Source organism: Microtus oregoni, unplaced genomic scaffold (assembly GCF_018167655.1).
Source record: "Microtus oregoni isolate MIOR12 unplaced genomic scaffold, Mior012 000018F_ref0000195, whole genome shotgun sequence".
NCBI classification, from domain to species: Eukaryota; Metazoa; Chordata; class Mammalia; order Rodentia; family Cricetidae; genus Microtus; species Microtus oregoni.
In genome coordinates, this window is record NW_024543077.1 from 32024117 (window position 1) to 32039724 (window position 15608).

Genomic DNA, 15608 nt, shown 5'->3' on the forward strand with positions numbered 1-15608 from the left:
TGTGGTCATGGTCTCTATAGCAACAGAACACTGACTATATGGGCTGCTGTGGTCATGGTCTCTATAGCAACAGAACACTGACTGTAGGAGTTGCTATGGTTGGAACATATGGAAATGCCTACTTGGTTCTTTATAGTGTCTCTTTTGCCTAAAGAAGCTCAAGGAAGTTTTTTTTGTTGTTTAAACAAAAGTTACCCAAATCACAGCTTTTCTATATAATAATTGAGGAGGTATATGTTAGTGCTTACTCATAGCTGCCAATCAGAATATTTCAACAAAGCTTTTGAATAGTTTATACAGTAAAACCACAAGACATGCTCAAAGTGCATAAAAATAAATTTTATTGTCAGGCGGTGATGGTGCACACCTTTAATCCTGGCACTCGGAGACAGAGGCAGGTGGATCTCTGTGAGTCTGAGGCCAGCATGGTCTACAGAGTGAGTTCCAGGAAAGCCAGGGCTACACAGAGAAACCCTGTCTCAAAAGATCATATATATGTATGTATGTGTTTACGTGTGTGTGTGTGTTTGTGTGTGTGTGTGTGTGTGTGTGTGTGTGTGTAGTGAGAAAGAGAGACTAATAACTACTTTTATAGTCAGTAATTGCCAAATTCTAATTTCATCTGGATTTTCCACTCTGTTGACATGAATGATAAACAGAGATCTAAAATACAATCATCTCTGTGTTGTTCACATTTTAAACGGAAGTTTCTTTCTATTTCTGGAGATGACAAAGTCAAGACTGAGAGAGAACTGCCTCCCTTTATCTACGGTCGAGATTTTAAGTGCCAGAATTTTGACTACAAAGAAAACCAGTATTTCCACGTCCACGGAGGAATTGAATTTGACATCAGCACGAACCCTGTTGAGAACGCGATGGATGACTTTAAGGTTTCTGAATTCTTAGTGTTTCTGAACATGCTGCTGTTCGAGCTGTTTTGATAAGTTCTCACTGAGAAAGAGCTTCTGTTGGTTCAGGCCCCGTACAATCGTTGTCACAACTCAGTAGCTTTTCTTACACATCACAAAGCTCACATGAATTAAGTGCAGCGACTTCTAAGCAGCTGTGTTGGAGAATAATCTGGCAAACAAACCAGAGACAGTTACTTTCGTCACAGGTTTATCAAATTTCAAATAAGCAGTCTTGGTCCTTGGATCGTCAACGACAGTACCCAGTAGAAATCCATGGACACACGGCTGGCTGGTCATGGCGGCAGACACCTGAAATACCAGCAGGGACAGGGAGATCATGAGTTCAAAGCCAACTAACCACACATCATAGAGAGAGTTCATTAAAAAAAAAAAGAAAAGGAAGAAAAAGAAAACAAACCCAAAAAGAAATAAGTCCCTGAACACTTAACGCTAACCCATCTATGTTTCTCAAAGATCATGACAAGAAAAAAAAGGCAGTCTTGAGTTTGCGAAGAGCCCCCGAAGAATCTGGTGACATCACACACATCAATCCCCTTATCCATTTGTTGTTTTTCTTGTATACACTATATATTATCATGCCTCTTCTATTTTTTTCTTTTTAACATTTGTTACTCATTCTCAAAGTAGGATTGGATACATACAGCTATTACTGAATTTCTCTTCATCTTTACTTTTCATTTACATGTATACAATTTCATATAATAGATCTTATAATTATTAAGTTTGTGTGATTTGTATTTTAGAATAATGTAGAACAGATACGGGAGTGTGCTGCTAAAACCTTTGTAGAAGATTCAGGATACAAAGAATTTTACTCAGTTCCAGTCATGGAGTTTTATGGAAAGAGGTGAGGACCTTTCCACTCTATACTGACCAGAGCTTGTTGAATGTTCGCAGAGAACAGGAAAGGGTCAAAGGCCAAAGTTGTATACAGTCTTAGGGTAGCAATCCTGGACCAGTGATGGTCTTGTGGGTGACGGATTCAAAAGAGCGCTAGGTAGTTATCATTTCACACCCTCTGATAGAGCCCGCAAGTGACTTTAGAGCTTAGAATCCATCCTTACAATGAGCACAGATGTCAGATAGGGATGGTGATGGGGATCAGAAACTGAGGGGCAGTTGGAAGCAGTGGGCACGGCACGCACCTTCATTTCCATGGAAAACCCTCTGTCAGACCTTGCTGGGCCTTCCTTCTTCTGAAATGATGTATTTCCTCCTGTGTTGCTTGGGTCTTTCATGCACTATGTTCTTGTATTATTATTATTATCATTATCATCATCATCAACATCATTATTATTATTTACCGCAAATACAAGTTTGAAAACATGGGTTATAGAGCACAGAGGAAACAGTTGGACCAAAGGTGGAGAAAAACATATTGGAAGGTCCGTTTGCCATTTGTTCCTCGGGGGGAATGGAGGTTGCTGAGGACCTAGTCTGGAATTCTGCAGGATAGAAATTTCAAAAAGGGGATAGGGAGAAACGTGGGAGAGAGAGAGCAAAGGAGACAGAGAGGGCGTAACACACGAGGAAGAAAGCAGGAGACTGGGGAACAGAGCAGCCGAATGGCGTGTGTGTAGAATATGAAATAGAAAAAGCGTCAGATACAAAAGGATATGACAACTCAAGAGAGAAGAGCTCTCTCTCAAGCTGGCTGTGGTTTGGTTAGAACCCTTTAATGAGACTATGATTAAGGGGGGCTATTTGCAGCGATTTAAAGGGTAATGGGGAAAGCTAAAGAAAGGGAAGAGGTAAAAATACAAGTTGTACACATTGAAGATGTGCAGGGATGAGGAGGATAAAAGATGAGAAGGAACATGAAGATGAAGGATGGAGCATAGTAGATCTTTCTGTTGGGTACTGCCTGTACTCATGGACTGTGAGCATGGAGCCAAAGACCTGGCGACTACGGTCCTGAGGAAGAAGAGCAGCGTGAGGACGCAGATATTTAAGAACCATGTGAAGGGGCCTCTTCCTCATAGGCAGAGGCCATGGAAACATCTTGTGTCTTAAATGCTTTGTTACCGCTCTGAAGAGGAAGCTCCTGCTCGGAGGCCCAGCACCTATTGAATAGACAGTCCCTGCCAGGCTGTGGGAGATCCTGGGAACATCTGTGAATGGACTTTTACTCTCCGGCTTCTGTCAGGCTTCTGGGACGCCACTGATCTTGGAAGTGGACACATTTGATTTCAACAGTGTGGAGGAAGGAAAACAGGGTGGAAGAGAAATCTAGGACTCTTTCCCTAGAACCTGACCTTCTAGTGGCTTCCAAACAGTGCCTAGCCTCCGTCACGGGAATCCGGACCAACCCAAAAGGTCAATAAAAGGGTAATTGTCATACAAAGTCAGCTGATAACAATGTTCGTGCTTTTCCTATCAAGTCTAGCTCAAGCTACAGTTTTATTCATAGTTATTATGGAATAAGCAAGTCTTTATAGAATGCAAATAAGTAGCAAGTTACTTAAAAGCTATGAAAAACGCCTTTTCCTCTATTCTTTTATAGCTACTATGTGATCTACTTTGACCTTGAAATTTTCTACCAGCAACTGTATAAAACTCAGTGGTGGGGAGCCATCAATGAGATCGTGAACAGCCTGCGATTGAAGAGGCTCCCGCTGACCGAGGCTCAGTTACACGAGCAGTTCAAGAAAAAATTTGGCTTCAAAAAAGCCATGAAGTGCAAGGTATTTCACTATCACATAACTTTGTGTGGAGAAGTTCCAAATGACCATATGTCCGCGTCCCGCACTCTCTCCTAGGTGGAAGGCCTAGGACACGAGGTTCAAAAGGACGCTGGAATCGGTTGTTGGGGGTGATGGAATTTACTAGAAGAGTCATTAGTGGCTATGGACAGACAGACAGACAACAGCATGGCAGGGGCTCTGAGACGATCAGGCCCTAGCACCAGAAAACCAGTATGATGTAAGGCTTCTGTCAGGCACCTTGGCTTTGGGAAACCGTCTGGTTAGTCTCCATAGATGCTGGAGCCCATCCGTTAGGTTCCTTAATGGCTAGAATCCAGCTCTTAGGTTCCTTGATTGCGGGAGCCCATCCGTTAGGTTCCTTAATGGCTAGAATCCAGCTCTTAGGTTCCTTGATTGCTGGAGCCCATCCGTTAGGTTCCTTAATGGCTAGAATCCAGCTCTTAGGTTCCTTGATTGCTGGATCCCATCCGTTAGGTTCCTTAATGGCTAGAATCCAGCTCTTAGGTTCCTTGATTGCTGGAGCCCATCTGTTAGGTTCCTTAATGGCTAGAATCCAGCTCTTAGGTTCCTTGATTGCTGGATCCCATCTGTTAGGTTCCTTAATGGCTAGAATCCAGCTCTTAGGTTCCTTGATTGCTGGAGCCCATCTGTTAGGTTCCTTAGCTGCCAGAACCAATCTGTTAGTCTCCACCGATGCTGGAACCCATCTGTTGGGCTTGCCACCTTCAAAGGTTATGTAGGCACGTCCCTCCCATTTATCCGTTCAAAAGCCATACATTTAAAACGCTGAAACCAACTCCAGTTGAAAGTATTTATCAGAATATCTCAAAGAACAACGTGCTGTTTTACCTCTTCGTCTGAGACCTGGAGAAAGAAGGAAAGGTCTCTTTCTAGTTAGATAGCTCTGGTTTCTTGAGTTGGCCTTTAGCTGGAGGGAAGCAGGTAGGTGGTCTTCATTTGCGTTTAAAGTAGTTCCAGAAAACATCAGTCTGTTTTGCTGAAATGGTCTGCAGAGTGAAGCTACAGTTGACTTTGGAAGAAAGGAGACAGTCTTTCCAAATGTATTTCCATGTTCTCCATGTCTCCTAGTTCTGTGAGTTTCAACCTTCTCCAGGGAGAAGGCTTCACCGGCGTTCCATGGCCGTGTGGTAAAAACAAAAACGCGTTCATGCAACTCCGTAAACACGTTCTGTGCCCCTTCCTTAAAGAACAGTCTAGCCTTCTTTTTATAAAGGACAATTTTAAAAACTAACGCTGACCTTTAAAAAACTTTTTAGAGTATCCCCTTTGGTATGAAGTCAGCCGTGGAAAGAGGCCTGTCTGCCGTTTTCCATACGTTCAGCCGCAAGACCTCAAGCTCAACCCTCAACGTGTCCGATGAAGCCGGCTACGCCATTTTCCACCACGCGGCCCTGCACAACCGGGTCTCTATCATCTGTCAGCTGTGCAACGCCAACTTCAATGTCAACCAGAGGCGCTTCATCATGTTCAGCCAAGGTACCGATCCGTATTCAATACCGAACGAGCCTAGTTAATATAAAGCAGAATTGAACGATTTAAACAGAGCGAGGTACCAGTTGTCCTTTCAGCACTTCTTAGTGTGGAAAGAACCTTTGGCAATTCAACATCTTCCAGCCATCCTTGTCTTCTCAGATTTTCCCTTGCTGATAAATAGGTAAGTATCACCATGAACAAGTAACTCTGCTAGCAATATCACGCTAAATCAACGTGTTAGGCTAGCGGCAAGTCTTGCATAGCCTTAGAAAGACGGGGTTTCCAGGTCCTCTCTGACCTGGTAGTTGGTGTGTGTACCATCCCTACGTGTCTCTGTCAGAGGTTGCGTTCCGCGTTGTCCGATGTAATCCTGCTCTCTGTTTCAATGTGGTGTCGTTTTGTTCTTTCGAATTTAGGAAACAGCTATAGATTGGTAATCATGTTTCTCTGTGGATTTCCTTTTTAAGCAGAGTCCTCCAAAATGGATATGAAAAAAGAAAGAAACGGTAAGGCTTAAGTGAAACGAATATATTTTAAAAGACTGTTATATAAGTTAAAACATTTTTACTGGGTGTGGGGACAGAAGCCTGTAATTCCAGCATGGGGGTGGGGCAACTGGAGCAGAAAACAGGGTAAGGTCATCCTCAGTTATCTGAGTGAGTGCAAGACCAGCTGGGCTGCATGAAAATAAACAATTGCCAAAAAAAAAAGCTTTTTATAGTAAACAATCCACAAATATTTTCACAAATATTTTGTTGGATGAAGATGTAAAAGAGCGAAGTTTCGCATTCAATTTGAAGTATAATTTTCCCGCCCATGGTTATTGATGTTCATGTTAGGCGTTCCTTTTTGATGACAGCTAACTGGGAATTTGCTGTAGTCTCCGCTTGGTTTCAGAGTGGTTTGGGCAGGTTGTCCGCAATCAGCCACGAGAGGGGAATGTAGCTCAGCTGTGGGGGTGCGTGCCTCACTCCACCTGCAAGGCACCAGCTTCAATCTCCACCCCCTGGGCCCACAAGCAAGTTTTCTGTTGGGACATACTGCCACCTAGTGGCAGAAATGATATATGGCGCTAAGGAATGACGTTTGGCCAAGGTCAAAGTTTTGAAATAAGCATTGGACATGAAAATAAAAACCCTTAGGTTTATACCTTTTTACACATTTAAGAGACCAGCCACATACCTTTAGAGTTACTGTATAAGGTAATTTATAAGGTAATTACTGTATAAGGTAATTTAAGGAGAGTCTTTCATAAACAAAACAGCAACAACAAAAAACCACCAAAAACACAACTACTTTAAAAAGGCCAAAATGGCAAGGACAGAGAGGGACTTAGGTACTTGAATTGGCTGCCTTATTGTGCTGGAGGAATATTGTATTCTCTCTCTCTCTCTCTCTCTCACACACACACACACACACACAAGATTTAAAGTACCACCAGAACAAGAAGGAGGCTGTTTGAAACTTCTGATTGAGTGACATTTAATGAAACAGTTCTTCATTGTAAAATAGTACAAGCCTGTTTTGTCATGACTATCTTGTGTACTTACGTACTTTTTTTTAAAAGATTTTTTAAAGATTTCTTTATTATGTATACAACGTTCTGCCTCCATGTATGCCCACACGCCAGAGGAGGGCGCCAGATCTCATTACAGATGGTTGTGAGCCACTATGTAGCTGCTGGGATTTGAACTCAGGACCTCTGAAAGAGAAGCCAGTGTTCTAAACCACTGAGCCATCTCTCCAGCCCCATTTACGTACTTTTTGAAACTATGTAGCAAGATAGGGTGGTGCACATTGGTAATCACAGCATCAACATCAGGGGGCTGAGGCCGAAGGGTTTCAAGTTTGAAGTTTGAGGCTATCCTGAGCTATAGTAGGCCCCAGCCCAACCTGAACTACATAGCAAGACCCTCAAAAAGCAGGTGCATATTTATTTTCTTTACTCACGAAAAGGTATGATTCCTTCAGACACTCCAAGTTAGCAAAGAACTATAAGACTGCCCCAGGGATTGTTTTAGTGCTTGGAGGATTTCTACATTCTACATCACTAACTGTGTGGCTGGGTTCATAAAGGCATGCTTATTTATTCTGTATTGGTTTTAGGAGCGCTAGCCCCGCCTACTGAAGCAATTGTTGTTCGTCTCAGGTCCAACACCCCTGCACCTGGCCGCCCAAGCTTGCTCCCTGGAAACGACCATCTGTCTGCTGTGCTTCAAGGCTGACTACATGCTCACCGAGAAGCGAGGCTGGATGCCCATCCACTTCGCCGCCTTCTACGACAACATCTGCATCCTCATCGCGCTCTGCAGGAAGGACCCCAGCTTGCTAGAGGCCGAGGCCACCGCTGAGTGAGTTACGGGGCATCTGTAAGGATGTGAGCCGCGGTTGTCCTGACAACCGTCAGGTGTGTTTGGTCTGGGGGCTTGGAAGGTCACAAGCACCGACGTCCTCTCGGGTCCTCATCCCCTCTCTTCCGGCTTAACTTTAGACTTCGTAAAGACCCGGGCAATCATCTGCCCGTGAGTGTTTTCTAGAGGACATGTCAATAATACCGCTTTACAGATAGGTTTATTAGGCAATCACGTGACTGAGGAGGAGACCGTTGCTCTTGTCTCCTAGATAATCAGCAGGTAGCCCTATGTCTCCAGATCACAGCAGATAGAGCCACAGCGCAGCAGAAGTAACTGCTTGTATCTAGAGAGAACAATTGGAACAGGAACATCTCCAATAGTCTTCTGTCTCATCCTGCTGCAGCAACTTTTAGGATGGAGGTGTACGCTCTCCTTAGGCTTGTCTCGGAATCGAAAGACCAGGTGGCCCTTGTGGTTCTCTGAGCCTGTTGTAGGGATACTGTAGTCTAGGTCATCAAATGCCCTATGCATTATTGCAAACTGGCTTGGTGGTCTGAAGGACGCTGGGATTCTCTTATTGCTCCATAACACCTTGCTCCCCGCACTGTAGTGCGAGATGACATCACCTCCTGTGTCCATGTTTCCTGCATTGTAGACAGGAGCAGAGTTAGAGGGGACACAGCAGCTCCGTGTCCATGTTTGTGCCTGCGTTATCGACAGGAGCAGAGACAGAGGGGACACAGCAGCTCCGTGTCCATGTTTGTGCCTGCGTTATCGACAGGAGCAGAGACAGAGGGGACACAGCAGCTCCGTGTCCATGTTCGTGCCTGCGTTATCGACAGGAGCAGAGATAGAGGGGAGGAGGCAGGTCACGCCTTTGTCTTCACAGAGCTGCCCAAGCAGCTTCTGCTTCCGTCCTATAGCCACACCGTTTGCCCTCTCCCATGCCTACCTCTGAGGGACGATGGAAGACGGAATGCTGGCCTGGATACCATTTCCAACACCCAAAGATCTTGTCCAACCCCACACAGTCAGCTTCCAGACGGCTAGTTTCCGCTACAGTCAAGAAACTGGGATTTGGAATTGGATATAAAATATTAAAAACTTGAGCCGGGCAGTGGTGGCGCACGCCTTTAATCCCAGCACTCGGGAGGCAGAGGCAGGTGGATCTCTGTGAGTTCGAGGCCAGCCTGGTCTACAAGAGCTAGTTCCAGGACAGGCTCCAAAGCTACAGAGAAACCCTGTCTTGAAAAACAACAACAACCAAAAAAAAAAAAAAACACAATTAAAAACTGTGTTTGGCAACTACCAAGTCTCTGTGATATCTGGAGAATGGGTTGATAATTCCTGGTTATGCGTCCACTAATTTGGAAAGATTAGACAAGCTAATGTTTTAACTGTTTGTGCAGTAGCAACTTCCAACCACATTGTAAGTCCTAATAATTGAGAGGGAGGGCAGGGAGGTGGGGAGGCAGTCCTGTGTGACGCGGAGAACGAGATGCTAGGAAGACAAGGCGACGGTAAGGAGTTGCTCCAGCCGTGCAGTAGCGGAACACGCGATGTTGTGTGTGTGTGCGCGCACGCAAGACTGCTTCAATGTGTTCTTGCTCTTTAGGAACCAGTGCACGCCACTATTGCTCGCTGCCACGTCGGGAGCCCTGGACACTATCCAGTACCTGTTCTCCCTGGGGGCCAACTGGAGGAAAACAGACACTAAAGGAAACAATATCATTCACTTGTCAGTGCTCACCTTCCACACAGAGGTACTCAAGTATATCATAGAATTGGATATCCCTGAGCTCCCAGTTTGGAAAACTTTGGTAGGTGAGTACAGAGCTTATGGTTTCGTTATAAATCAATATTCTGATTGTTCTGTAGTATGACCGACCATTGATATGCTGGAATGGAATAAATCAAATACACATATTTTAAAAAGTAAAGCTGATGCAACTAAAGATTATGAATTAAAGCCAACAGGAGCACAGTTGATAAGGGAAACTATCTTTCTGTGTGCAGAAGAAGTTTGATTTCTAACCTAAAATCAAAGCTCTGTGACCCAGAAGAACTCTATTTACACAGCGATATTGACTTTCATTGCTAACTTTCGTAGAAGTAAGAAAGTTACTTTCTCCATCAACGTGGAGAAATATTCCACAACAGACCGAACTCGAAAGAAAACAAAGAAGAAACAAGAAGTGAAAGTTTAAGTGGCAAAGGTTCCCTCTGCTTCCTTCTTTCTTCCCATTCCAGGGCAGATTTAGAAAAGTCTTTTCTTCACGTTTTGGTTTCACGCGAAATTTTGTGTTCAATCTAGCCGGAAAACCAAGGGCCAGGGTTGCTTAGTCAATTGAATGGACATATCAGAATTTACTCTTGCCTCAATCTCCACTGTGATAACATGAAGAAGATTAAACCTCAAACGGGCAGTAACAGTCAAGATTCAAGAGAAAACGGGAGGGCGTGGCAGCCATCCACATGATGGAACCAGGCCGGAACCTCTTAGACTTAGCCTCACAGAGAATCCCAAGTCAATGTTAAGAAAGCTTCTCAGATCCACCTCACAGCCTTCATGGAGAGCGAGATCAGGCAAGGCCGGGGGTTCTCCACAGGGTCCCTTCAGAAAGGCCAGCAGGTGCGGAGGCTGCCTTCTCCCCAGTGAGCAGAAGTGGGAAGGCCCCGGGGAGTAGAGAGCAAAGCCACTGGAGTTTCAGGGATGTCAGCAAGGTGTCCGGTGTTGGAGCTGTGGGCAGCGCTCTGGAAGTGCCGCTGAGTCAGTGAAAACCAGGGAAATGAATCTCAAGTAGGGGAAGATCACCTCCAGGGAAAAATAATAGTGAGAACTGAGACAGCGCCGTGGATCACCACAATGCCCAGATGAGACTGGTATTTGTAGAGATAATGTAAATATTAATAAAGTATTGATCGCGGCAACAGCAGTAAATATGAGGAAGGGGTAACTATATATACTATAAACCTCAGAGGTCTTGGGCATATTGTGTTGGCTTCTGTCACAAATGTCAAGATAGTCCCCTTCTGCAGAGAGCACTTGATCTGTGCTCCCAGGATTGGCTGTGATGGAGTAAAAACACGTATTACAGGAGCCTGTGGCAGAGGCCCATGACCTATTAGCCTCATGAGAGGTATAGAAAAGCAGAGAGACAGAATCCCACAATTCCCTTCAAGGATACTTGCTACCCCCAGAGATCTCTAACCTCCCACTAAGTCCCACTTCTTAATGCTCCCATAATTTTCCATTAGCACCAAGCTAGTGATTGGGCCTTTGATGGCCTCTGGGATCCAAACTAGCCCATGATAGTCTAGAGGACCACACACAGAGGGGATTTGGCGCATGCATCTGGGGATGGGATGGTTTCAACTCGTGTGTTCACTCTACCATATGACAATGACATCAGTCATCCCGGTGACTCTGCTGTGACTCTCAGCTGTGTTTCTCTGTTGCATACTCACCAGAGATGCTGCAGTGTGAAAGTTTCAAGCGAAGGATGATGGCCGTCATGTCTTTAGAAGTAATCTGCCTAGCCAAAGACCAATACTGGAAATGTATTTTGGATGCAGGTGATGCAAAACATATTAACTATCTTTTTCTTCTTGTCATAGTTTAAGTAAAGCTATATTCTATTCAGGTTAATCATTTTAATATATTATATATAGTATATATAATACACGCATATGAACATAGGAATACATATTTAATGCTGGGATCAGATGTAAAGCATAAACATACACACACATATGTATGTGTGTTTTTCAAGACAGAGTCACGCATATAACCCAGGCTGGCCTCGAACTTGTAATCCTCTTGCCTCAGCCTTGTTTTTAATTTAAAATTTATACAATATATTTGGTCATAATTTTCTCCTCAATTTCTCTCAGATCCTCCCCATCCCCCTCCCCACACAACTTAAAATTTTAAGAAATAATAAAAAGAACTTTAGTATACTGTCTGTTGTAGGTTGTGACAAACTACCTTGACAAAAAACCACGCAGGGGAGAAAGTGTTTATTTATGTTGCAATTCCAAGTTACAATCTATCCTTACAGGGAAGTCAAGGATGCAGGGACCTGAGTCAGTCAGTCACACACACCCAGAGTTGACAGCAGAGAGAAACCAATGCATGCATGCATCCCTCCTCATGCCCAGCCCTTTCCCTAAACTTACGGTCTAGGATTCCCTGCCCCCATCACAGTGCTACCCATAGTATGTGAGTTCCCACATCAGTTAACATTAGTAATCCAAACAATCCTCCCCCACCCCCCAAACACACACGCTCAGAGGCCAGTCTTACCTAGACAGTCCTGCCTAGAGGCTCTCCTCTTGGGTACTTCTAGATGACGTCGTCATGGTGACAGTAAGCCCAACCAACACGGCACTGCTATGGCCGCTTTCTATAAATTATTCCAGTCCCTTTGTAAATTGAAAACTAGAAGAAAATGTCAGGCCAGGCCTGTGAGTAGTTCCGTGTTCAAAAACTGCACTAATTGCATGGTTCCTCTGGCCTGGTTCCTTCACTAATCCAATGAGCCAACCATGCAGACTTGTTCTGAGAGCTGCGCTGTCTGCCCTAATTCCCAAAAGGATGGGAATGTCGAACTCTCCAGGCTGGAATCCACTTCCCTAACATGCATATTGAGACACATAGGATGTCCCGTGAATATTGATGGATGAACAAGCTTTCATTTATTTAACTCCTTAAAAGCATGTTTGGAAAAGCTCTGTGTCCCCCAAAAGTCAACAATAGATGGTTTCATTTCAGGTAGATAAATAAAGGAGCCTCGGTTATAGTCATAATTTTTCACAACTTTGTGTATCTTAGCAACTGACTTGAGGTAAACCTAACAAGCATTCAACTAAAGCTAGGTTTTCTATATTTCTATTATAATGGATGAGGCCACTATTACATTTTACTAAATGAGTACATTTTTCACTTTTTGGTTTAAGATAATGTATGGTAACATAGTCAAATAATTACACTGTTACTGCCACACCAAACAAGTCAGTATCCCAAGCAGAACTTCACCTTGTGGTGCCCAAAGCCTCTATCAGCTAGGGATGATGGTGCACACCTTGTTACCATGTGGTACCCAGAGCCTTTATCAGCTAGGGATGATGGTGCACACCTTGTTACCATGTGGTACCCAAAGCCTCTCTCAGCTAGGCATCATGGTGCATACCTTGTTCCCAGCGCTTGGGAAGCTGAGACAGGAAGATGGTGAACTGCACAGTGAGTTTCTGTCTACGTAACAAATTATCAGTTCTATAGGCCAAAATTGAGTGTTTTAAAGATGGTTTAGGTTTGCTAACATATGTAGAGTTATGTTATATGAAATTAAACATCCAAACAGCAAAAGTCACTATCTTGTAAATAAGACAAAAATCATTTTCACATCACTTCAAATTGTTATTCTGTCTTTTGTAGAACTGTCTGTAATTATTTAGATTGCCATACCATGGACATTATTTCATTACTGTTAGGATAAATGGACGATAAATAACTTTATGACATTGATGCTCATCTTAGTTTTATCGTTACAGGCACCATTCCTGCCTTAATCAATCTATTAAAATGCCCCAGAATAAAACTGCAGTGTAAGACCGTCGGGTTATTGAGCAATATCTCAACCCACGTAAGCGTAGTGCATGCTCTGGTGGAAGCGGGAGGCATCCCCGCTTTGATCAACCTGCTGTCTTCTGATGAGCCCGAACTCCATTCTCGCTGCGCTGTCATCCTGTATGATGTTGCGAGGTGTGAAAACAAGGATGTCATTGCCAAATGGGTGAGTACTGTCCCGTAAGACATCACTTCCGACTGGCAGCCATCCTTGCACATAGAAACTAGAAAGACCGAGATTCGTGCTGTTAGAGTAACAAACTCCCAGGGCTGGTCAGCTAAAGGAGAAAGAATGTCAAGAAAAACCCTTCAGCGAGCCGCGGGCATGTAGGTCAATGCAGGGCTGTGGCCCAACGCCAGGGGGGCCAATGCTCAGCACTGACAGAGTTCAGATGGGAGTGGCCCCAGAGAGAAGATGGAGTACTTCTCGTGGTATATACCAATTATTTCTGGTTTATATGAAGATATTAGTTCTGTGTGAGAAATCTAATTAGGCTTAGGATTAAACAGAATTAGGATAAAATTGCTTTTGGTGAACACCAAACTATGGCTGCTCTGCTTTGTTTCTGCAAACAAAACCTACACTATTGTGTCCGCGAATGCTTTAAGATCTTTTTTAGATGCTCGCAAATGAAGGGGAGTTACTTGATAGAAGTTTCTTCTGCTTCATAGAATTGTTTTTTCAATATGAACTGAACCATGTGTGTTATCAAATGGATAATTACCTTGGATTCCTTATGGTGGAAAACCATTTATGTTTATTCTGTTCCCTTTGGGTTCTTCAACATCATTTGCCTTTGTGTATTTTTTTAAAAAAAAGTCTATGGAAAACTTGAATTGCTATGTCCCTTATCAATCCTTTAGAAAATATATTGGAAATATAGTCACACCCACATTTATTTCAGTCACTCAGTCTTATCTACCTAAATCTCATGTTAATTGATTCTGGCAGCTAGCCAAAATAAGGGTAAAGTTTCTCTATGGATGCTGTCTCCTTAGGCTGTGCTGTGCCGTCCCACTTTGATGGGCCGGGAAACAAATATTTATGTGTTATCTTCATTCGGCAATAATACTGTATTTTTCTGGATAAGAATGACTCCGTTGTCTTAACTGTGTGACGTCAGTAGACACTTTTGTTTACAACAGTGTTCTCTACTAAACAAGGACGTGTCCCTAGAAAGATTACAGGCTTCGAAACGACAGGGCATCGATCTTGAAGGAGCTCACATTTCTTCTCGTTCCTCCTCAGAATGGCATCCCAGCGCTGGTCAATCTCTTGAGCCTGAACATCGAAAGCGTCCTGGTGAACGTCATGAACTGCATCCGGGTGCTCTGTATGGGAAACGAGAGCAATCAGAGATCAGTGATGGAGCACAAGGGCATCCAGTACCTCATCCACTTTCTGAGCTCCGACTCTGGTGAGCGGCAGCGCGCCTGTTTAAGTCGTCAGATTTACCAACGTGATCGGGATGTTTCTGTTAACAAATACGTTGGATTTACCTTCGAACAGATCTTTGCACACAATATAACCCAAATAGCTAGAAAACTTAAAGCTGCTAAGTTCATAGAAATAATCGACTCTCAGAAGTATATTAAAATGTTTAACTAGACATTTGCATAAAGAAGAATAGTGAAAACAGATCAGATTCTATGTTCAGAGAGGACATTTATTCTTTTATGAATAAATATTTAGATCATTGGGAGCGATTTTGCAATGCACACCAAGAACTGTAGATTTGCTCTTATATGTCTGATATCGAAATCCAAGGCGATTAGCAGGCATTAAGCCAGGTACCTGCTTCTGAAGTGCACCTCAGTCCTAGGAGTGCAAGGCAAACCAGGCAGCTTCTGCAGCAGCCGTAAGCGATCACATGCATTCTGTAAGGACAGTCACATCCCAGCGAACAGACACAGCAGAATGCGCAGTTCAATTATAAGGAGAAAAACACGGGTACCACTGTGTCTCTTCTTGTTCCGGCTTGGTTTGTCATCCGTCTTTCTCCTTAGTTCATCATATGTAAGTATAGAATAAATACAAAATAAAAACATTGGTTAAAAAAATAATCCAAGGATAAGGATAAGGGGAAGGCTGCAGAGAGCTTGCATTATTTTAGAAGTTCAATTTAAGCAAGTGTCTTCTTCTAAGAACCAGCACCAGGTAGGAAAGGCACTTAAAGCGTCCTTCCGGTCTCGAGTGTTCCCTTCTGATGTTCTGGACCATTCGCTAGCCTCTACTGACTGCTGTAGGAGCAGCACGGGGGGGGGGGGGGGGCAGCCTTTATGACCAGTTCCACCAGGTCAATTTTACTTATACCTCCCCATCTTATGTTGTTTGTGCCACTAATAAAAACGTCAAGAAGAGATGTCTAGAGCAGGCAGGACTGGAGGGAGCTAAGAGACCAAATGACTATATCTAGAACCCATCTTCTTGGAAGAAATCACACACACTTTTAGTTGAGTTTCAATGGAGTTACGCCTCCTTGCGCACTGGGGA

At 43.7% G+C, this 15608-nt stretch overlaps 1 protein-coding gene across 1 annotated transcript in view; it reads left to right on the forward strand.

Annotated features, from left to right (window-relative positions):
- Positions 1-15608, forward strand: part of LOC121459057 (ankyrin and armadillo repeat-containing protein) — a 42805-nt gene that overhangs the window by 6181 nt on the left and 21016 nt on the right. The window contains exons 3-11 of the mRNA XM_041668568.1: positions 727-890; positions 1676-1779; positions 3436-3616; positions 4915-5134; positions 7281-7482; positions 9101-9309; positions 10957-11061; positions 13039-13280; positions 14364-14532. Of these exons, the coding sequence (XP_041524502.1) occupies positions 727-890; positions 1676-1779; positions 3436-3616; positions 4915-5134; positions 7281-7482; positions 9101-9309; positions 10957-11061; positions 13039-13280; positions 14364-14532 (1596 nt within the window). The remainder of the gene's footprint in view (positions 1-726; positions 891-1675; positions 1780-3435; positions 3617-4914; positions 5135-7280; positions 7483-9100; positions 9310-10956; positions 11062-13038; positions 13281-14363; positions 14533-15608) is intronic.